Consider the following 20,881-nt stretch of genomic DNA (forward strand, 5'->3'; position numbering starts at 1 on the left):
AAAACAGGTAGCAGGCCGGGCTCGGTGATTCACACCTGTAATCCTAGCACCTTGGGAGGCAGAGGCGGGCAGATCACCTGAGGTCAGGAGTTCAAGACCAGCCTGGCTAACATGGTGAAACTCCGTCTCTACCAAAAATACAAAAATTAGCTGGGTGTGGTGGTACACCCCTGTAGTCCCAGCTACTCGGGAGGCTGAGGCAAAATTGCTTGAACCTGGGAGGCGGAGGTTGCAGCGAGCCAAGATCGCGCCACTGCACTCCAGCCTGGGTGACAGAGCAAGACTCTGTGTCATAAAATGAAAAACAAAAAACAAAAAAAACAGGTGGCAGATTCCTTAATAAGTAGAATTACCATATGACCTAGCAATTCTACTCATAGGTATATACCCAAAAGAAGTGAAAACAGTATAAGTGTTCAAACAAAAACGTGCACAGGAATGTTCATAGCAGTACTACTCACAACAGCCAAAAGGTGGAAACAACCCAAATATTCATCAACAGATGAATGAACAAAATGTGATATATATATATATATATACACAATGGAATATTACTCAGCCATATAAAGGAATAAAGCACTGACACATGCTATAATATGGATGAAGCTTGAAAACTTTATACTCAGTAAAAGAAGCCAGACAGAAACGGCATTCACAAAGTGTTCCGAATAAGCAAATCCAGCCACATCAGTCAAATTTGTGGTTGCCAGAGGCTACAGCACAAGGTGAATAGAACGTGATTGCTTAGTGGGTAAAGGCCTTCTGTTTGGGCTGATGAAAAAGTTATGAAACTAGACAGCAGTTATGGTTACACAAGATTGTGAATGAACCTAACGCTACTACATTGTACTTTTTTTTTTTTTTTTTTTTTGAGACAGAGTTGTGCTCTTGTTGCCCAGGCTGGAGTGCAATGGCACAATCTCGGCTCACCACAACCTCTGCCTCCTGGGTTCAAGCGATTCTCCTGCCTCAGCCTCCCGAGTAGCTGGGATTACAGGCATGTGCCACCATGCCCAGCTAATTTTGTATTTTTAGTAGAGATGGGGTTTCTCCACATTGGTTAGGCTGGTTTAGAACTCCCGACCTCAGGTGACCCCCCTGCCTCAGCCTCTGGTAGTGCTGGGATTACAGGCGTGAGCCACCGCAGCCGGCCCATTTTTTTTTATAAGCTTGGTCTGCAGGCATGCACTACCATGTCCAACTAACTTTTATTTTTTTTGTAGAGACAAGGTCTATGTTGGCAAGGCTGTTCTTGAACTTCTGGACTCAAGTGATCTTCCCACCTTGGCCTCCCAAAGTACTGGGATTACAGGCATGACCCACCAGGCCCAGCCCATTTTTAAATAGTTAAAATGGTAAATACTATGTTCTATGTATTTTGTCACAATAAAAAATATATTGGGGCACTAGGAAAAAAAAAAAATCAAGCCAACTGCAGTGGCTCGTGCCTATAATCCCAGCACTTTAAGAGGCCAAGGTGGGATGATTGTGTGAGGCCAGGAGTTAGAGACCAGCCTTGGCAACATAGCAAGACGACACCACAAAATTAAAAAAAAAAAAATTAGCAGGGTGTGGCGCTGCATGCCGGTAGTCCTAGCTACTTGGGAGGCTGATGTGGGAGAATGGCTTGAGGTGGAGTTCAGGGCTGCAGTGAGCTATGATCACGTCTCGGCACTCCACCTTGGGAGACAGAAGGAGAAAATGTCTCTAAGAAAAAAAAAAAGCAAAAAAAAAAAAATCAAAAGAGGTGGCAATACCCACAGGGTATATAATCCTAAATTAGGATATCGAAAGAAAGTTCAACATGCAAATGATAGCTGTTTCAGGCATACTTATAAAGTCAAAGGAAAGGTATCAATGACATTAGTAATATCACATTGCCATCTATCAGCCAGTGGAAGAGCTACTGAAAACTTAAGTGGTTTGGTGAAAAAATTTTAAGACCTTTTATTTTTCTTTTTGAGACGGATTCTCACTCTGTCGCCCAGGCTGGAGTGCAGTGGCATGATCTCGGCTCACTGCAAACTCTGCCCCCCGGGTTCAAGCAATTCTCCTGCCTCAGCCTCCCGAGTAGCTGGGATTACAGGCGCCCGCCACAACACCTGGCTAATTTTTGTATTTTTAGTAGAGACAGGGTTTCACCATCTTGGCCAGGCTGGTCTTGAACTCCTGACCTTGTGATCCACCCGCCTCGGCCTCCTAAAGTGCTGAGATTACAGGCATGAGCCACCATGCCCGGCCAAGATCTTTTATTTTTCAATATCTGCATTGTTCAATATATACTGAACATCATATGAAAATAAAAGCAGAAAAAGATGGTGATCACCATTCCACAAGACAAACAATTTAAGAGAAAACAGTCAACAAACCGCGTTAGAATGATCTCATCATCATCTCAGCAAGATGAAAATGAGTCAAATTAAAAGCTATATATCCTAATACTCCTTATACAGTTTCTATATCTACAATTTAGCCACAAAATGGGACCACAGCCATAAAGCTGCCTCAAAGTGGGAAATCCCAGACAATTTCCTATTCCATACAAAGCATAAGCCAGAAAAATACCTGCCTCACATTTCTACCCTATCCCAAGCTCCTCAAACTACATGAAACCCATCACTATTACAGAGACCCAAAATCACAGAGATCATGTCAACATATTTTGATATATAATCTCCAAAATACTATCCTAACTGTGCAACTTCATCATCATATTCCTTTAGGGACAGAACACATATTTAACTCATTTTCAATTCTTTTAAATTGCAAACAATAAATCCTATTCATTCTTTCTTAAATTCCTCCAACTTTTCATAACTAAGCAGCTGTTTAAATCTAATCAATGTCTTGCCCAATGGATGCCAAATACTTCCCTGATCACCCCCTACCTCAACCTGAATTCTTTTCCTCTGAATTAATTAAATCGATGTTCACATTATCTACCTTAGACATTATAAGCTGGACTAAGACTAGAGATCAGACTTTAGAGTATTAAGAAAATGAACTGGCTGGGTTTGGTGGCTCATGCCTGTAATCCCAGGACTCTGGGAGGCTGACGCAGAAGGATGACTAGAGGCCAGGAGTTCAACACCAGCCTGGGCAACATAGTGAGACCTGCCTCTACTAAAAAAGCAAAATGGGCTGGATGGAGTGGTTCACGCCTGTAATCCCAGCACTTCAGGAGGCTGACATGGGTGGATCACCTGAGGTCGGGAGTTTGAGACCAGCCTGACCAACATGGTCAGTAGAGAAACCCCGTCTCTACTAAAAATACAAAATTAGCCGGGCATGGTGGCACATGCCTGTAATCCCAGCTACTCGGGAGGCTGAGGCAGAAGAATCACTTCAACCCTGGAGGCAAAGGTTGCGGTGAGCAGAGTTTGCACCATTACACTCTAGCCTGGGCAACAAGAGTGAAACTCTGATTAAAAAAAAAAAAAAAACGGCTGTGTGCGGTGGCTCATGCCTGTAATCGCTGCGTTTTCGGAGGCCCAGGCATGTGGATCACCTGAGGTCAAGAGTTTGAGACCAGCCTGGACAACATGGTGAAACCCCGTCTCTATTAAAAATACAAAACAATTAGCTGGGCATGGTGGCAGACACCTGTAATCCCAGTTACTCAGGAGACTGAGGCACGAGGATTGCTTGAACCTGGGAGATGGAGGTTGCAGTGAGTCGAGATTGTGCCACTGCACTCTAGCCTCGGCAACAGAGTGAGACTCCATCTCAAAACAAAAACAAAAACAAAACATGTATTAAAAAAAAGAAATGAATTATTTACAATAGATTTGAATGAAAAGAGAAATGCCGTAAATGATAGGATGTGTACTGATGGTATGATTTGTCAAAATCTATGTTAAACCAAATAAGGTAGATGTTTTCTATTATGGCAGTTTGACCACGAGTATCCATTTATCAGGCTAAATGCAATATGCACTCATTGTTCCCAGCAGTAAGTTTTATAGTGATTATATGCAAGTTATTTTGGAACAATGTATGAGATATTTTTGTTTTTGTGACGGAAGGAGTCTTGCTCTGTCGCCCTGGATGGAGTGCAGCGGCGCATTCTCGGCTTGCTACAACCTCCCCTCACTGCAACCTCCCCTCGCCCCCTCACGCCCCTGGCCCTGCCCCGTTCAAGCAATTCTCCTGCCTCAGCCTCCTGAGCAGCTGGGACTACAGACACATGGCACCATGCCCGGCTAATTTTTTTTTTTGTATTTTTAGTAGAGACGGGGTTTCACCATGTTAGCCAGGATGATCTCGACTTCCTGACCTCGTGATCCACCCACCTCAACCTCCCAAAGTGCTGAGATTACAAGTGTGAGCCCCCAAGTCCGGCCAAAATTTAAAACTGTTATGAGTAATTAGTAGCGCAAGAAAAGGAGAGTCAAAAAGTTTATTTTAAAGAGCAATAGATGTTTTGGTTGGACTGATATTTACCTTAAATTTAGGAACAAATCTAGTAAACTCCTGGTGCCAATTGTTAAGTGTAGACGCAGGTGAAATTATTAAGAAAGGTCCCCAAATGTTCTCTCTCTGCAACAGAAAAACCCAGTCAGCCAACTACAGGAAAAGGGAAGGTATTTAATTCAAAATTATAATTAATGAGAAGAACAATCTAAGAATAGGAAACAAATAACAAGAGAAACAGTGAGTAAATCCCAAATCTGCACATTCAATAGTAATATCCTATGTTAATAATAAGAACATAAAGACACACCTTGAGAAAAAAATGGCAAGCAACTATTCCCTCTTCTGACCTCTTACAGGTCTTATCCACAAAGCATTTATGACACACTGACTTGTATGTATTGTTTTCTACTATACCAGTTATCCGACAATCTTGTAGTTATTTAATAGGTATAGAGCTTTTGCTTTTTTTTCAGTTTTACGCATTTTTAAAATTTAATTCTTATAAAATTCCTATAAAGTAGATAATGTCTCCATAGAAGAGGAAGAGGAAGAGGAAACTAAGCCTCAGAGAGTTAAGTTGAAAAAGAGGCTAAATTGCCCAAGTTTACACTGGTAATAAGAGTAGAGCTGAAATGTTAGGCAAGGTGTTCTGATCTAACTACATGGCCCTTGCCACTACACTGGTGGTAATCAATGCAGAGCGGAAAGGAGTGTCTCAAAATCACATGCTCAAAAATTGTCCTAGCCCTCTTAAAAACCAAAAAGTTATAAAACACTGTCCCCTTATAAAGCTCTGAGGCGAGAATCCAGTCCCACTATCTTGGAATGCTACATAGCTTAACATAGTGCTTTTAAGTGGCTGATTTTCAACAGAAATTACCCTAAATTCTAGAGAAATGAAGATAGAAAGATTGCATCTACCCACCTCAGCCAGATGGGCCAGAAGGGCAATGCTCTGTACTGTTTTACCAAGGCCCATTTCATCAGCAAGAATGCCATTAATACCCTGGGGAAAAAAAATACATGGTCAACACCTCATGCATTTCATCAAATAAAGTTCAACCTGTTACCAAAAAGAACGACCAAGATAACAGGCTTGTTTAAAGAGAAGTGACTAGAGATACTCAGCCTCAGCACTTTTACCCACTGCTATAGTAATTGCTTTTGCCAATGCTACAGCTACAACTATGAACCATGATACATGAGACAGGGCAAGGCCAGTCTGTTAGCTAATACAACCCAGACACAAAAGCAATTAGATTTACCAAGTCCATATAAGACAAACCATAAGAAATACACAAATATTCTCCAGTAGGATCTCCAGGTTAGAAAAAAACAAAAAGACATCAGCTGGGTGCAGTGGCTCATGCCTGTCCCGGCACTTTGGGAGACCGAGGCAGGCATATCGCATGAGCCCAGGAGTTTGAGACCAGTCTGGGCAACATGGAGACAGCCCGTTTCTACAAAAAATACAAAAATTAGCCAGGCGTGGTGGCATGTGTCTGCAGTCCCAGCTACTCTGGGGGCTGAGGCAGGAGGATCACTTGAGCTCAGGAGTTTAAGGCTACAGTAAGCCATAAACACACCACTCCACTTCAGCCTGGGTGACAGAGTAAGATCCTGTCTCAAAAAGAAAGAGAAACAGAGACATCCTTCTGCCTCTTGTCAAAGGATATAGCTTTTTATTTTTTAATACATCTAAATTATTTTTAATTATACTTTAAGTTCTAGGGTACATGTGCACAACGTGCAGGTTTGTTACACGTGTATACATGTGCCATGTTGGTGTGCTGCACCCATTAACTCGTCATTTACATTAGGTATTTCTCCTACTGCTATCCCTCCCCAGGATATAGCTTTTTAAAAGGGTGAAATCTAAAACATGATCTTGTATTCATTTCCTTTTTTTTTTTTTTTTTTTTGAGATGGAGTTTTGCTCTTGTTGCCCAGGCTACAGTGCAATGGCGCCATCGTGGCTCACCGCAATCTCCGCCTCCCAGATTCAAATGATTCTCCTGCCTCAGCCTCCCAAGTAGCTGGGATCACAGGCATGCACCACCATGCCAGGCTAATTTTGTATTTTTTTTTTTTTTAGTAGAGATGGGGTTTCACCATGTTGGTCAGGCTGGTCTCGAACTCCCAACCTCAGTTGATCCACCTGCCTTGGCCTCCCAAAGTGCTGGAATTGCAGGCATGAGCCACCGCGCTCAGCCAGATCTTGTACTCACTTCACAATCACATTGAACAAATGACTTTAGGAAAAGAGATAATAAAAGAGAATGACACGGTTCTAAAATTCACCTGTTCATATAGATTGGCCAACCAATTCATGCCTTTCAGTTGATAACCTTTCAATTTGCCATTAAAAATTGTGGGCTGTGGAATATCCTCACCAGCCCGGATAGATGGGTTAGCCAGGCTATAACTCTCCCCAAACCCAGTGCCAGACTTGTTTGCTGCCCGTAGGGCAGCTGCTCGACTTTCTTTTGCATCTTCATCAAATGACCTTGTCTGGAAAGTAAAAAAAAAAAAATTAGAAAAAAAAAAAAGAGGAAAAATATTACATGAAAATAAAACTCAAGATAACAATATATCTACCCTGTGCTAAGAAAAATAATTGGAACAAAATTTCTCATAATCTGATAATATAATGTAGTATCATATGACATCATTTCTATAAAACATATTACTAATATTATTTAATGTAACAATTATATTAGAAATTGGGGAAGGTCACATTCATCCATCTTTGACTTACACTCTGTCAATGTTAAATAGGGGCTCCTATGCAGTATATTAAAAACAGCAAATTTTTTACTTAATTCAACCTGATTGTAGTTTCTTTCTGATTTTGTTAAACATCACTATATCATACATAACAAAGAGCTTGGGCCAGGCGCAGTGGCTCACACCTGTAATCCCAGCACTTTGGGAGGCCGAGGCGGGTGGATCACGAGGTCAGGAGATCGAGACCATCCTGGCCGACATGGTGAAACCCTGTCTCTACTAAAATAAAAAAAATTAGCTGGGTGTGGTGGTGCGCACCTGTAGTCCCAGCTACTCAGGAGGGTGACAAAGCAAGACTCCCGCCTCAAAAAAAAAAAAAAAAAAAAAAAAGAATAAATAAATAAATAAATAAATAACAAAGAGCAAGTTATTACTTAAGTGAAAGAAGGCATTAAATAATGTAGCAGTTTTTTGAAACCATGATATGGCTCTCTTAACAAGCCAAGAGTGTGGTCTTTTTCTTTTTTTTTTTGAGATGGAGTCTCAATCTGTCACCCAGGCTGGAGTGCAGTGGCACAATCTTGGCTCACAGCAAGCTCCGCCTACCGGGTTCACGTCATTCTCCTGCCTCAGCCTCCCGAGTAGCTGGGACTACAGGCACCCTCCACCACGCCCAGCTAATTTTTTGTATTTTAGTAGAGATGGGGTTTCACCGTGTTAGCCTGGATGGTCTCGATCTCCTGACCTCGTGATCCACCCACCTCAGCCTCCCAAAGTGCTAGGATTACAGGAGTGAGCCACCACGCCCGGTGAGTACGGTCTTTTTCATTAAACATCTATGATACATTTCATACTGTATTGCCCATGATTACTCAAGAGAAAGAAAAAAAAATACAAACTGTTCTAACTTGAAATTAACACATTGCTAAAGCTAGAAAACTGAATATTCGTTTTTCTGCCTTTCTTCTAGTATCCCTACTAATCTAAAGTGAAAGAGACCCAGCTCCACCCCCTACACACAGTTACTCACACACATATACACAAGCTAGTCTATGCTTTTAATTGCAAATGTGATTAAGACTAAAGGAAGACCACCTAAGTAAAGGCTTGTGGGGTATTTCCAGGGCCAATTACAGTAAACCTTTCTATCTGAAGACTCACCCGAGCTTGGTGAATATGGTAAGCATTTTCAGCATTCTTCAGGGCCTGGGCTTTAAAATGGTTACTATCTGAAAAGGAAAATTTATGGATTATCACACTTTATCAACTGATCTTGTTCTAAGATACAATTAACACCAATGTATGTGGATCCCTGATTCCCTCATTCTACTTATCCCTGGGTTCACGGAGGGTGGGGGAAGAAAAAGGCTAAATTCTCAGAGGTAAGAAGCTGGAAATGCAATGGAGGTGGAGGACTGCCATGGTCTCCAGCAGCCAAAGCAAGCTCACAAAAAACATCACGGCACTGCCTCTCAGTATTGGGGTTTCTTCTACCAAATAATACCAAGCTACAACAATCAAGACAATCAGGATTCAAAATTTTAATATATTTATGATAGGTGAAACTATTTTAACAGGAGAAATACAGACATATTTAAACCCCAAGATACTATAAAGCAGTTACAATCTCTACTATTTATAGCTCAACACAATCTTAATCAGCATTCTCCGTGAAATTCCTCTCAAACTTCATCCCAATTCCTCCCTCTCCTTGTGATCACATAAAGACAACTCAACAGCTGCTTTCTCGTGCTTAAATAAACAAGAATCGTATTATGTGAGAGATGTTTTCCTCTGCTGAAACACAGTTCAGTTCTACTGAACTCTGATTACAATACCTGTTATTTCTACTAACAAAGCACAACAAAAATATTCCCAAACTTGCAAGATCATATAACCACAACCCTTCCTATTCAAATTCTTTAATAAATGGTCTTATACTTCTGTTACAGAAACACACTTTCCCTACTCCAGTACAATAAATCTCTCTTTTCTGGTAAATTACCTACGAATCAATAAAAAATTTGCAAAAATTAATGTATATAACCTTTAGATATAAAAAAAATAAGAGGTAGCCTTCCTCTAAGTCCTGACTGAGGACTCACCATAATCCTCCTGTGTGATGTTAACTACCACTCCTCCACCTATATCGATTTGTCTCTGGGTAGAACTGTCTTCCAGTTTCCTTAGGATTTCTTCCTGGATACCATCATGACCCATATCTCGTTTGCGACTCATGAAATGGGCATACAACTCTGTCTGGGTAATTAAGAAGTTGAGTTTTCGCTGTTGCCTCTTGGCCTAAAGAGGGAAAAAAGTGAAAACAGAGCCAAATTATCAATGATATCCAAGAAATAGTCCAGAATTCACCATTTATATTTGCATACAATTCCTTTACCAATTGTTTACTTTTAAAAATGTAAACATCACTGATAAACAATTTTAATTTAGCCAAGTCAGTGGCACTAAAAGCAATGAATAAATTTCTTTTCCTTTTTCAGACAGAGTCTCAGCTGGTCGCATGGGCTGGAGTATAGTGGCATGATCTTGGCTCACTGCGACCTCCGCCTCCCGGGTTCAAGCTAGTCTCGTACCTCAGCCTCCAGAGTAGCTGGGATTACAGGTGAGCACCACTAAACTCGGCTAATTTGTATATTACTAGTAAAGACAGGGTTTCACCATGTTGGCCAGGCTGGTCTTGAACTCAGGTGATCCACTGGCCTCAGCATCCCAAAGTGCTGGGATTACAGGCATGAGCCACCACACCTGGTGCAATGAATAACTTTCATTCATAATCTGCTAGTAACAAGTGTTTTGCTCTCCTTTATACTGTGAATCTTTTCTCTATTAGGCTTCTGACTAAAATGTTTCTTACATTACTTTTCTATGGTGGCACAGAGACAACAACTAAATTCAAACAGTATATTCCACTTTATAACCTGGATGGTGGATACATGTCTATATAGCTTTATTATTTTTGAAAATGTACACGTCAGAAACTTTTTTTTTTTTTGAGACGAGTCTAACTGTGTGGGCCAGGCTGGAGTGCAATGGCACAATCTGAGCCTCACCGTAACCTCTGCCTCCCAGGTTCAAGTGATTCTCCTGCCTCGCTCTCCCAAGTAGCTGGGACTACAGGCATCCACCACAATGACTGACTAATTTTTCTATTTTTTTTTTGGCGGCGGGGGGCAGAGTCTCCCTCTGTGGCCCAGGCTGGAGTGCAGTGGCGTGATCTTGGCTAACTTCAAGCACTGCCTCCTGGGTTCATGCCATTCTCCTGTCTCAGCCTCCTGAGTAGCTGGGACTACAGGCGCCTGCCAACATGCCCGGCTAATTTTTTGTATTTTTAGTAGAGACAGGGTTTCACTGCATTAGCCAGGATGGTCTCAATCTCCCGACCTCATGATCCGCCCGCCTCGGCCTCCCAAAGTGCTGGGATTAAAGGTGTGAGCCACCACGCCCAGCCCGTATTGTTGTATTTTTTTAGTAGAGACGGGTTTCACCGTATTGACCAGGCTGGTCTCGAACTCCTGACCTCATGTGATCGGCCCACATTCAGCCTCACAAAGTGCTGGGATTATAGATGTGAGCCACTGCACCCGGCCAGCCACCACACCGGCCCTAAAACTCTTACCACCAAAAGTCAAAATAACTGACAAAGAGCTATAAATTATTCTGAAAGCCAATACAATAGGTATATGAAATTAACAGGTTAATGGAAGGAAGAAAATACTCCCCAAAACAATCTACAGGAAGGAACAAAATACTCCCCAACACAATCTGTATTTTTTGGCCAGGGATGGTAGCTCATGCCTATAATCCCGGCACTTTGGGAGACCAAGGCTGGCGGATCACCTGAGGTCAGGAGTTCGAGATCAGCCTGGTCAACATGGAGAAACCTCGTCTCTGATAAAAATACAAAAATTAGCCAGGTGTGGTGGCAGGCGCCTGTAATCCCAGCTACTTAGGAGGCTGAGGCAGGAGAATCGCTTGAACCCAGGAGGAAAGGTTGCAGTGAGCCGAGGTCACACCACTGCACTTCAGACTGGGTGACAGAGCAAGACTCTGTCTCAAAACAAAACAAAACAAAACCCAACAACCTATATTTCATCTGTGATAATAATAGCTACAAAAAACGAATATAGACTGAATACATATACATGTGCAAACTTTTTTTTTTAATGTGAGAAGGCTAAATTAAAAGTGCCTTTCAGGTGGACTGCTTGATCTCAGGAGTTTGAGACCAGACTGGGCAACATGGCAAAACCTTGTTTCTACAAAAAACAAAAAAATTTGCCAGGCATGGTAGCATGTACCTGCAGTCCCAGCTACACTGGAGGCTGAGGCGGGAGGACTGCTTGAGCCCAACAGATTGATGCTGCACTGAGCCAAGATCATGCCACTGCACTCCAGCCTGGGTGACAGAGTAAGATATCACTTTTTTTCTAAGTGCCTCTACTCTAAAATAACCTAAGAAAAATAATCATTGTGTCAATAAATAAAATCATTCCTAAGATAAACAATAAAATGAAAACATAATCCAAAATACCAAATTATATGGAACACAGAACACAGTATAAGTAGCATATTAAAGAGTCATTATTTTGTTTTCTTTTTCTTTTTTTGAGATGGAGTCTTGCTCTCTCACCCTGGCTGGAGTGCAGTGGTGTAATCTCGGCCCACTGCAACCTCCATCTCCCCGGTTCAAGCGATTCTGCTGTCTCAGCCTCCCGAATAGCTAGGACTACAGGTGTATGTCACCACACCCAGCTAATTTTTTGTATTTTTAGTAAAGACGGGGTTTCACCGTGTTAGCCAGGACGGTCTCGATCTCCCGATCTCTTGATCCGCCCACCTCGGCCTCCCAAAGTGCTGGGATTACAAGCGTGAGCCACCGCGCCCAGCCTTGTTTGCTTTCTTTTTTTTCAAAAAAGAGCATTATTGGTCCAAGAGTCATTATTTTGAATTATTTCATAACAAAATTCATAAAATATACTTGATTTATCCTTGATCCACTCTCCCAAAAGAAAAACAATACAATAGGGAATACAGCAAAAAAAAAAAACAAACCCAAAAGGCTGAAAGTATATTTTATAAAGCAGTAATCTACGTAGAATTATCCTGTCTCTTTAAAGCTTTATAGCACTTGAGCCAGATCCAAAATAGAAGAAAACTTGAGAAAGAGAGTGACAGAAAATTAAGTTTTTGTCTTCATGAATGTTCATGTTTCAAACCTAAAGTGCTATCAAGAAAATCTTTGTTTTTTTCTGAAGAGATGGTATCTTACTCTGTCACCCAGGCTGGAGGCAGTAACAAGAACACAGCTCACTGCAGCCTCAACATCCCAGGCTCAAGCAATACTCCCACCTCAGCCTCCAAAGTAACTGGGACTATAGGCATGTGCCACTACACCTGTCTAATTTTTCTACTGTTTATAGATATGAAGTATCACTATGTTGCCCACACTGGTCTTGAACTCCTGGATTCCAGCGATCCTCCCGTCTCTGCCTTTCTGCTAGGATTATGGGCATGAGCCAATACACTCAGCCTAAGGAAAACTTTCTAAAGTAAAACAATTAAGAAAAAGAATAACACCTTTTTTTTTTTTTTTTGAGATGGATTCTTCCTCTGTCGCCCAGGCTGGAGTGTAGTGGCACGATCTCGGCTCACTGCAACCTCCACCTCCCGGGTTCAAGCAATTCTCTGCCTCAGCCTCCCAAGTAGCTGAGATTACAGGCGGCCGCCACCATGCCCGGCTAACTTTTGTATTTTTAGTAGAGACAGGGTTTCACCATGTTGGCCAAGCTGGTCTTGAACTCCTGACCTTGTGATTCACCCACCTCGGCCTCCCAAAGTGCTGAGATTACAGACGTGAGCCACCGCGCCCGGCCAAGAATAATATCTTTAACCCTAAAGAAGTTAACTACCATATGATTAAATGAACGAAGTAGATTAAGAAAACAGAAAGGATATGTCAAAATTTAATTCAAAAGTTCAAAGAAAAAGATGCATAAGTCAGCATAACCATCAGTTAGCTATCAACATAACTAAGAATCTAGGTCTCAGAAATCTAGAATATAGGCCAAGTTGCCTGCAAAACTTCAAGATCTGTGGCTAACTCTCAAATGACTTTAAATTCTCTGAGTTAAGAATTCCCAAAAGCATCAAATGTTTACTAACTTGATAATATGATTACCTTGCATGCAAATATACAAATTAACCAGGAGACTTAAGAGAACTGAGCAAAATCCATCTTCATTCTCGAAGTCATGACAAAATAAGGGAAGATCAAGAGCTCAGAAGAGGCTCCAAAGCTCCACTTTGACATGAGTTACTACATATACCTGAAAGAAAACATCATCCAATCCACTAATTCCCTTCTTTCTTCAAATCTCAACTCTCCTTCCATTCATCTCAGCTGGTTTATCAATGGCAATACAATGACTTTGCCTTCTTATTCTCTCCTCTTGCTTCCCTCAGCAATATACATAGCCTACATCAGCTGGCATGAGGTTTACCAACAGTACTGGCTGCAAGTTAAAAAAGTAAAGTAGGCTGGGCACGGTGGCTCACGCCTGTAATCTCAGCACTTTGGGAGGCCAAGGCAGGCGTATCATCTGAGCTCAGGAATTCAAAACCAGCCTGGCCAACATAGTGAAACCCTGTCTCTACTAAAAATACAAAAAATTAGCCGGGCATGGTGGTGGGTGCCTATAGTCCCAGCTACTCGGGAAGCTGAGGCAGAATTGCTTGAATGTGGGAGGCAAAGGTTGCAATGAGCCGAGATTACGCCACTGCACTCCAGCCTGGGCGACAAGAGTGAAACTTCATCTCAAAACAAAAAAATAAATAAAACAGTACAGTAGGTGAAGGGTAAGTCTTAGAAAACTGGGCTCATTGTCCACTGTCCCTATCTGGCCCTGAATCTGGCATCTATTTCTTACTGTCCAAAAAAAGCAAAACTGCAGTCAGCACCTACAAACAAACCAAGATGAATTAAAAGCTACTTTCTTTCTCTTTTGCTCATTCCTTTTTCTTGAGGAATAAGAGCCCAGAATAGAGGAAGACAGCTTAGAAGAAAAGAGGAAAAGGCCTGAGGAGGGCCTTACCAAAAGACTAAAAGCAGAATTGGTTTACTAGTGTAAAATCACCGTCCTCAAAATTAAGTCTTTAAAAAAATTTCTGACGGTAGGAGATCAAGGCAGGCAGATCACTCGAAGCTCAGGAGTTTGAGACCAGCCTGGGCAACGTGGCGAAACCGCATCTCTACCAAAAAAAAAAACCAAAAAATTGACAGTGTCATTGGTTAGATGTACAATTTTCAAAATGCAAACGAATCTCTTCAAATGGCTGTAGTAATTAGGGTTTTCAAAATGTTATGCTTTTGCCCTACCTCCCGCATTTCCTCATCCAACTTCCGCTGCTCCAAAGCTTCCTTCTCTGCTCTCTTGCGGTGCTCCTTCTCTACTTTCTCATATTTCTTCCAGTACAGAAGCATCTCCTTGGTGAGGCGGCGGGCACGAGGCAAGGTTTCCTTACAGTTCTTCTGGGCCTGCAAGGCAGCTCGACGCACCTCCTTCATGCACTGGTGAGCAAGCTGAAAACAACAACAGCATTACAGCGGAAAGGACCCCATACCAGAGGCTGGTTTTTCCTGGACTCTAAACCACATCATTCCTCAATCTGTTCAGCCAAACTGTCATCCTTGACCACATCTTTCTCCTGCAACTTGATTAATGTCCTTGTACAGTACTGTGACATAGGCCCAGACCCTGTGGTATTATCAGGGATAAGAAATCTATCCAATTTCTATCACCTTAGAAGATGAAAAGTTATAATGATGAAGAAGGACCTGGGATGTGCTTGGAAGTTACAAAATGTTATTGTACACATTAATAACAGCTATCACTGCTTATTACATCTTTAGCACCACTGAAAAATATATTAAACCAATTTACTCTTCACAAAAACCCTATGAAATTGGCATTACCATCACCCTCATTTATAAATGAGGAAACACAGAAGTTGAATGACTACCCCAGAGAAACACAACTAATAACATGGCCTAATCTGATCCTCACAATTCCTAAAGGAAGTTGTTTTAGTCTCCTCTAAGGGAAGGTATTCACATCATTATTTCTTAGACGAGACTGAAGACAGGAAGATTCCATGATCTGCTCAAGAAATCAGGGTGGGCTATGGTCTTATCCAAAAAGGTTCAAATACCAGAAATGTGAGGAAGAACAATTTTATTTAATAAACAGATTGAGGCCGGGCGCAGTGGCTCATGCCTGTAATCCTAGCACTTTGGGAGGCCGAGGCAGGCAGATCACCTGAGGTCAGGAGTTCAAGACCAGCCTGGCCAACACGGTGAAACCCTGTCTCTACTAAAATACAAAAATTATAGGGCATGATGGCAGTTGCCTGTAATCCCAGCTACTCGGGAGGCTGAGATGGGAGAATCGCTTGAACCTGGGAGACGGTGGTTGCAGTGAGCCAAGATCACTGCCACTGCACTCCAGCCTGGGCGGCTGAGACTCTGTCTCGAAAAATAAAAATAAAAAATAAACAGCTTGAGAACATTCAGAAACTCTCTTACGAACTATTAGATTCATGATCAACAGGTTACAACGGACAAGAGCAGCAAGATGGACCCCAAAGAAGAAGAATATATTCCAGCAAAACATGAAATGGAAAATACAAAACTACAATTTTACCTTTCGGCTATTGGTGAGAAACAGGTTACGAGCTGAAGCTTTCTGCTTATTTGCCTAAAATATTTAAAAAACAATATTTCATTTAGGATTCATTTTTGAACTAAGACTATGTAGAATGAACAGTCTTTTATTCAATTCCTAGAGGGTTAGAAAATGTCAAGCCAAGCAAGATACATTACTTCTATAAGTCATCCAGATGTATTGTCTCAACACCATACATAAAACGATTAAAGAAGCATTCAAGAAGAATAAGTCAGCATTGTGGATGCCTTAAATAGTCTTCTGTATACTTTTGGGAAGATGTTAAGTTACATGTAAGGCTTGAAGTGGACTAGAAAAATGTTACAATACCTAAACCTTAGCGCTATCCTGATTAAAAACATGTTGCTTACCAGGGCCAATCTGCAAGGCTGAGAGAACAGGGCACCCAGATACAGGAATCATTAGGAGAAAGATAAACTAGTCTCCTAAGTGTGATTCTAGCCCCACCTCCAGCCTAGGCAAACCTGATGTCACTATTACTCAGTTTCTGCCACCACATAAGCCTAATCTTCTCCAAAACTAAACTCCAAGGAAGACCTAACACAAAATGACCCAGCAGCCCACAACCCAGCTATTTGTGTTTTCCACTCTAGCTAAGGGAAAAAACAAAAGTCAGTACAGAAACCTGACTCCCCATGATGTCTATTTGACATGGAAGAAGATGCTGAAGAGGCAGAGCTGGGTGGCTCTTTCAGTACTGAAGAGCACTCTCCTTGATGCTAGAGAAACAATGGGTTCAAAGTGACAAAGAAGGTCTGAAAGCCATTTCTCTAATGTTTGCACGTAAGACAGCAAATTTAAGGGAATATATGAGCCTTTTATTAAAAAAAAAACTCTTACTAATTAAAGAGCTATTGTCACTCTGAAGCCAGGAACCTCAAATATTCCCACTAAAAAGTCATTTCCTGGCCAGGAATGGTGGTTCACGCCTGTAATCCCAGCACTTTGGGAGGCCGAGGCGGGTGGATCACTTGAGGTAATGAGTTTGAGACCAGACTGGCCAACGTAGTGAAACCCCATTTCTACTAAAAATAGAAAACTTAGCCAGGCATGGTGGCACATGCCTGTAATCCTAGCTACTCGGGAGGCTGAAGCAGGAGAATCACTTGAACTCAGGAGGCGGAGGCTGCAGTGAGCCGAGATCGCACCACTGCACTCCAGCCTGGGTGACAAGAGCAAAACTCCATCTCAAAAAAAAAAAAAAAAAGTCATTTCTTGGCCAGGCGCAGTGGCTTACACCTGCAACCCCGGCACTTTGGGAGGTTGAGGCAGGAGGATCACTTGAGTCCAGGAGTTCGAGACTAGCCTGGGCAACATAGTGAGACCTCGTCTCTATAAAAAATAAACAGAATTGGGCCGGGCGTGGTGGCTCACGCCTGTAATCCCAGCACTTTGGGAGGCCAAGGTGGTTGGATCACCTGAGGTCACGACTTCAACACCAGCCTGGTCAACATGGTGAAACCCCGTCTCTACTAAAAATACAAAAATTAGCTGAGTGTGGTGGCAGGCGCCTGTAATACCAGCTACCCAGGAGGGAGCTACCTCAGGAGAATTGCTTGAACCCGGGAGGTGGAGGTTGCAGTGAGTCGAGATCATGCCATTGTACTCCAACCTGGGTGACAAGAGCGAAACTCCGTCTCAAAAAACAAAAAAAAATTAAATAAACAGAATTAGCTCAGTGTGGTGGCACACACTTATAGCCCCAGGTACTCAGGAGGCTGAGGTGCGAGGACTGCTTGAGCCTGGGAGATCAACGCTGAAGTGAACCAAGATGAGTCCGCTGCACTCCAGCGTGGGCAACAGAACAAGACCCTATCTCAAAAAGAAATGAAAACTCATTTCTTTCATTGAAAGGACACCATCTGAGGCCTCTTCATCAGGTACTAAGTTATGGGAAAGTTTCCCATAACTTTCCCATCAAGAATGCTCAAGCACAGGCCGGGTGCAGTGGCTCACGTCTGCAACCCCAGCACTTTGGGAGGCCGAGGCACACAGATCATGAGGTCAGAAGATCGAGACCAGTCTGGCTAATAGGGTGAAACCCTGTCTCTACTAAAAATACAAAAAAAAATTAGCCGGATGTCGTGGCGGGTGCCTGTAGTCCCAGCTACTCCAGAGGCTGAAGGAGGAGAATGGCATGAACCCAGGAGGCGGAGCTTGCAGTGAGCCAAGATTGCACTCCAGCCTGGGCAACAAAGCGAGACTCCGTCTCAAAAAAAAAAAAAAAAAAAGAATGCGCAAGCATAAACTATGTCTCCAGAAATACTTATTAACTGCTATGGAAAAAAAATTTTAATTTTACAGTAGCAAAACACCACCATACCAAGGGATCAAAGGTAATATCCTCAAAACATTAAAACAGGTTGGGCATGGTGGCTCACACCTATAATTCCAGCACTTTGGAAAGCTGAGGTGAGCAGCTCACTTGAGGTCAGGAGTTCAAGACCAGCCTGGCCAACACGGCGAACCCTCGTCTCTTCTAAAAATACAAAAATTAGCTGGGCGTGATGGCGCACACCTGTAGTCCCAGCTACTCAGCTACTTGGGAGGCAGAAGTGAGAGAATCGCTTAAACCCAGGAGGCGGAGGTTGCAGTGAGCCAAGATCGCACACCTGTACTCCAGCCACCGCAAGAGACGAGACTGTCACAAAAAAAAAAAAAAAAAATTAAAACACACTATAACCTCCATAGTTTAAAAAGTGTCGTACTAACCTATATGAAGTATGTGTAAGATGCAGATCTAGTTTTATCTAAATTGCTACCCAGTTGTCTCGGCACTACTAATTTATAAGTCCACCGGCTTATTCTACTCATCTATTTGCCTATTCATGTGCCAGTACCACACTTTTTTAACTGTAGAGTTTTTGTAGTGTGTTCTAATGTTTAGTGGGGATTTTCCAATTCTTCCCCACCTACTCTACATTCTGACTTCATCACATGGACTTTAGTATCAACTTTTCTCAATTCATAAAATATCCTGTTTCTAAAAAAAATCCAATTTATAATGAGATATCCTGTTCCTATCAGGACTGCACTCAATTCATCCTTAAGAGTAATATGTAAACAACTGGTGAATCTCACTTAAGGGTAAACAGACATTCCTTGGACTATAATTGCAACTTCTTAAAAAAAAAAAAAACAACGCTGCATATGGCATCTGGTTTGCAACTATTAATTTTGAAATTATATCAAAATAACATGTTATTGGCTGCGCGTGGTGGCGCACACCTGTAATCCCAACACTTTATGAGGCGGAGCCAGGCAGATCACCTGGGGTCAAGAGTTCGAGACCAGCCTGGCCAACATGGTGAAACCCCATCTCTACCAAAATACAAAAATTAGCTGGGCATGGTGGCATCTGCCTGTAGCCCCAGGTACTTGGAAGGCTGAGAAAGGAGAATTGTTTGAACCTGGGAAGCGGAGGTTGCAGTGAGCCGAGATGATGACACTGCAATCCAGCCCAGGCGACAGAGCAAGACTCCATCTCAAAAATAATAATAATAAAGTAAAATGTTATCAAAACCAAATGAATTAAGAGGAAAAATGCTTATACATGTTTAACTCGTTCACATTTTATTCTAGTGCCTGTGATTATCCAGCAACATTCAAACATTTGTAAATTCTCTAAGAAACATATCAACTCCTTTTTATTTTATTTAATTTTTGAGATAAATAAATATTTATTATGTTACACATTCTGTTACACAAGCTAGAGTGCAGTGGTGCGATCTCAGCTCGCTGCAGCCTCAACCTCCTGGGCTCTATCTATCCTGCCTCAGCCACTTGCATAGGGAGGGCTACAAACATGTGCCGCTACGCCGAGTTCATTTTTGTAGTTTTTGTAGAGATGGGGTTTCACCATGCTGTCCAGACTGGTCTCAAACTCCTGGGCTCAAGTGATCTACCCACCTCAGCCTCCCAAAGTGCTGGGATTACAGGTGTGACCTGCCATGCCTGGCCTCTTTTTAATTTTTTCTAATATCACCTATAAATTGGCTGTCAAGTATCTATTGCTATATTTAGGAAAACTGCATTCTTTTCTTGAAGAAGTTGTCCTCCAATTTTTTGACCAAGGAGCAACACACAATAACTAATTGTCTTGTGAATTCTGACCACATTCTAGAAGAAACTGTTAACTGAAAGAGTACTACTCAGCATTTTCTTGATTCCAACAGATTAGTTTCTTCGCAGAATTCCTATCTGTGAAAGTATCTAGCTCTCAGAGTTCCTCTTTAGTGGGTGGGGAGAGAAAACACTCTCCTAATCTCCATCTCCTGGAGGTATTCACTTACCTTTGGTAGTTCCTTTTTCACAATGCTGAGCCATACTTTCCTGCGACGAGCATTCAGCTGCTCAATGGATAAGTGCTTTTTCTTAGTGCCAGGGGGAGGTGCATCGTGAGAAAACTTGGCAAAGACTTTGGTCTGGTGGTGATGGCGACGAGGGGATTCTTCAGAGGAAAGTTCTTCATCTCTTCGTCTTTTTTTCTTCACTTTTTTCAACTTAGCTGCAAAAGAAACAGATGCAACAGGTTGCACCTCCACAGGAGATAGTCACAAAGCAACCTCATGACTTAAAACATGCAAGGTTCTTTCCTTATTCCACCTGACACTGACAACACATATCCCTTTATCTACTCAGACCCATGAATATTCCTTGAGGAAGAAAAGTAACAGAGAAGAAGAAACATACTGACTGATACCTCACTAACCTGGAAAAGAACACTGGATACTCACTCTGTTTATATGAAAGTGAAATACGGAATAAAACCCGAGAACCAAATTTCTTTTATTTTTTTTCCAAGACGGAGTCTCGCCCTGTCGCCCAGGTTGGAGTGCAATGGTGCAATCTCGGCTCACTGCAACCTCCACCTCCCAGGTTCAAGCGATTCTCCCGCCTCAGCCTCCCGAGTAGCTGGGACTACAGGCGCGTGGCAAGAACCAAATTTCTTTTGAACCTAGTAGCTAAGGAAGTGT

The 20,881-nt window shown here is 42.2% G+C and overlaps 1 protein-coding gene across 1 annotated transcript in view; it reads right to left on the minus strand.

The window, feature by feature from the left end:
- Positions 1-20,881, minus strand: part of INO80 (INO80 complex ATPase subunit) — a 136,940-nt gene that overhangs the window by 86,043 nt on the left and 30,016 nt on the right. Inside the window, exons 7-14 of the mRNA XM_031002339.3 lie at positions 20,198-20,412; positions 15,864-15,917; positions 14,540-14,743; positions 9,249-9,444; positions 8,305-8,372; positions 6,718-6,927; positions 5,342-5,422; positions 4,444-4,539 (exon numbers count right to left, since the gene is read on the minus strand). Coding sequence (XP_030858199.2) covers positions 4,444-4,539; positions 5,342-5,422; positions 6,718-6,927; positions 8,305-8,372; positions 9,249-9,444; positions 14,540-14,743; positions 15,864-15,917; positions 20,198-20,412 — 1,124 coding nt within the window. The remainder of the gene's footprint in view (positions 1-4,443; positions 4,540-5,341; positions 5,423-6,717; positions 6,928-8,304; positions 8,373-9,248; positions 9,445-14,539; positions 14,744-15,863; positions 15,918-20,197; positions 20,413-20,881) is intronic.

Source organism: Gorilla gorilla, chromosome 16 (genome assembly GCF_029281585.2).
Source record: "Gorilla gorilla gorilla isolate KB3781 chromosome 16, NHGRI_mGorGor1-v2.1_pri, whole genome shotgun sequence".
NCBI classification, from domain to species: domain Eukaryota; kingdom Metazoa; phylum Chordata; class Mammalia; order Primates; family Hominidae; genus Gorilla; species Gorilla gorilla.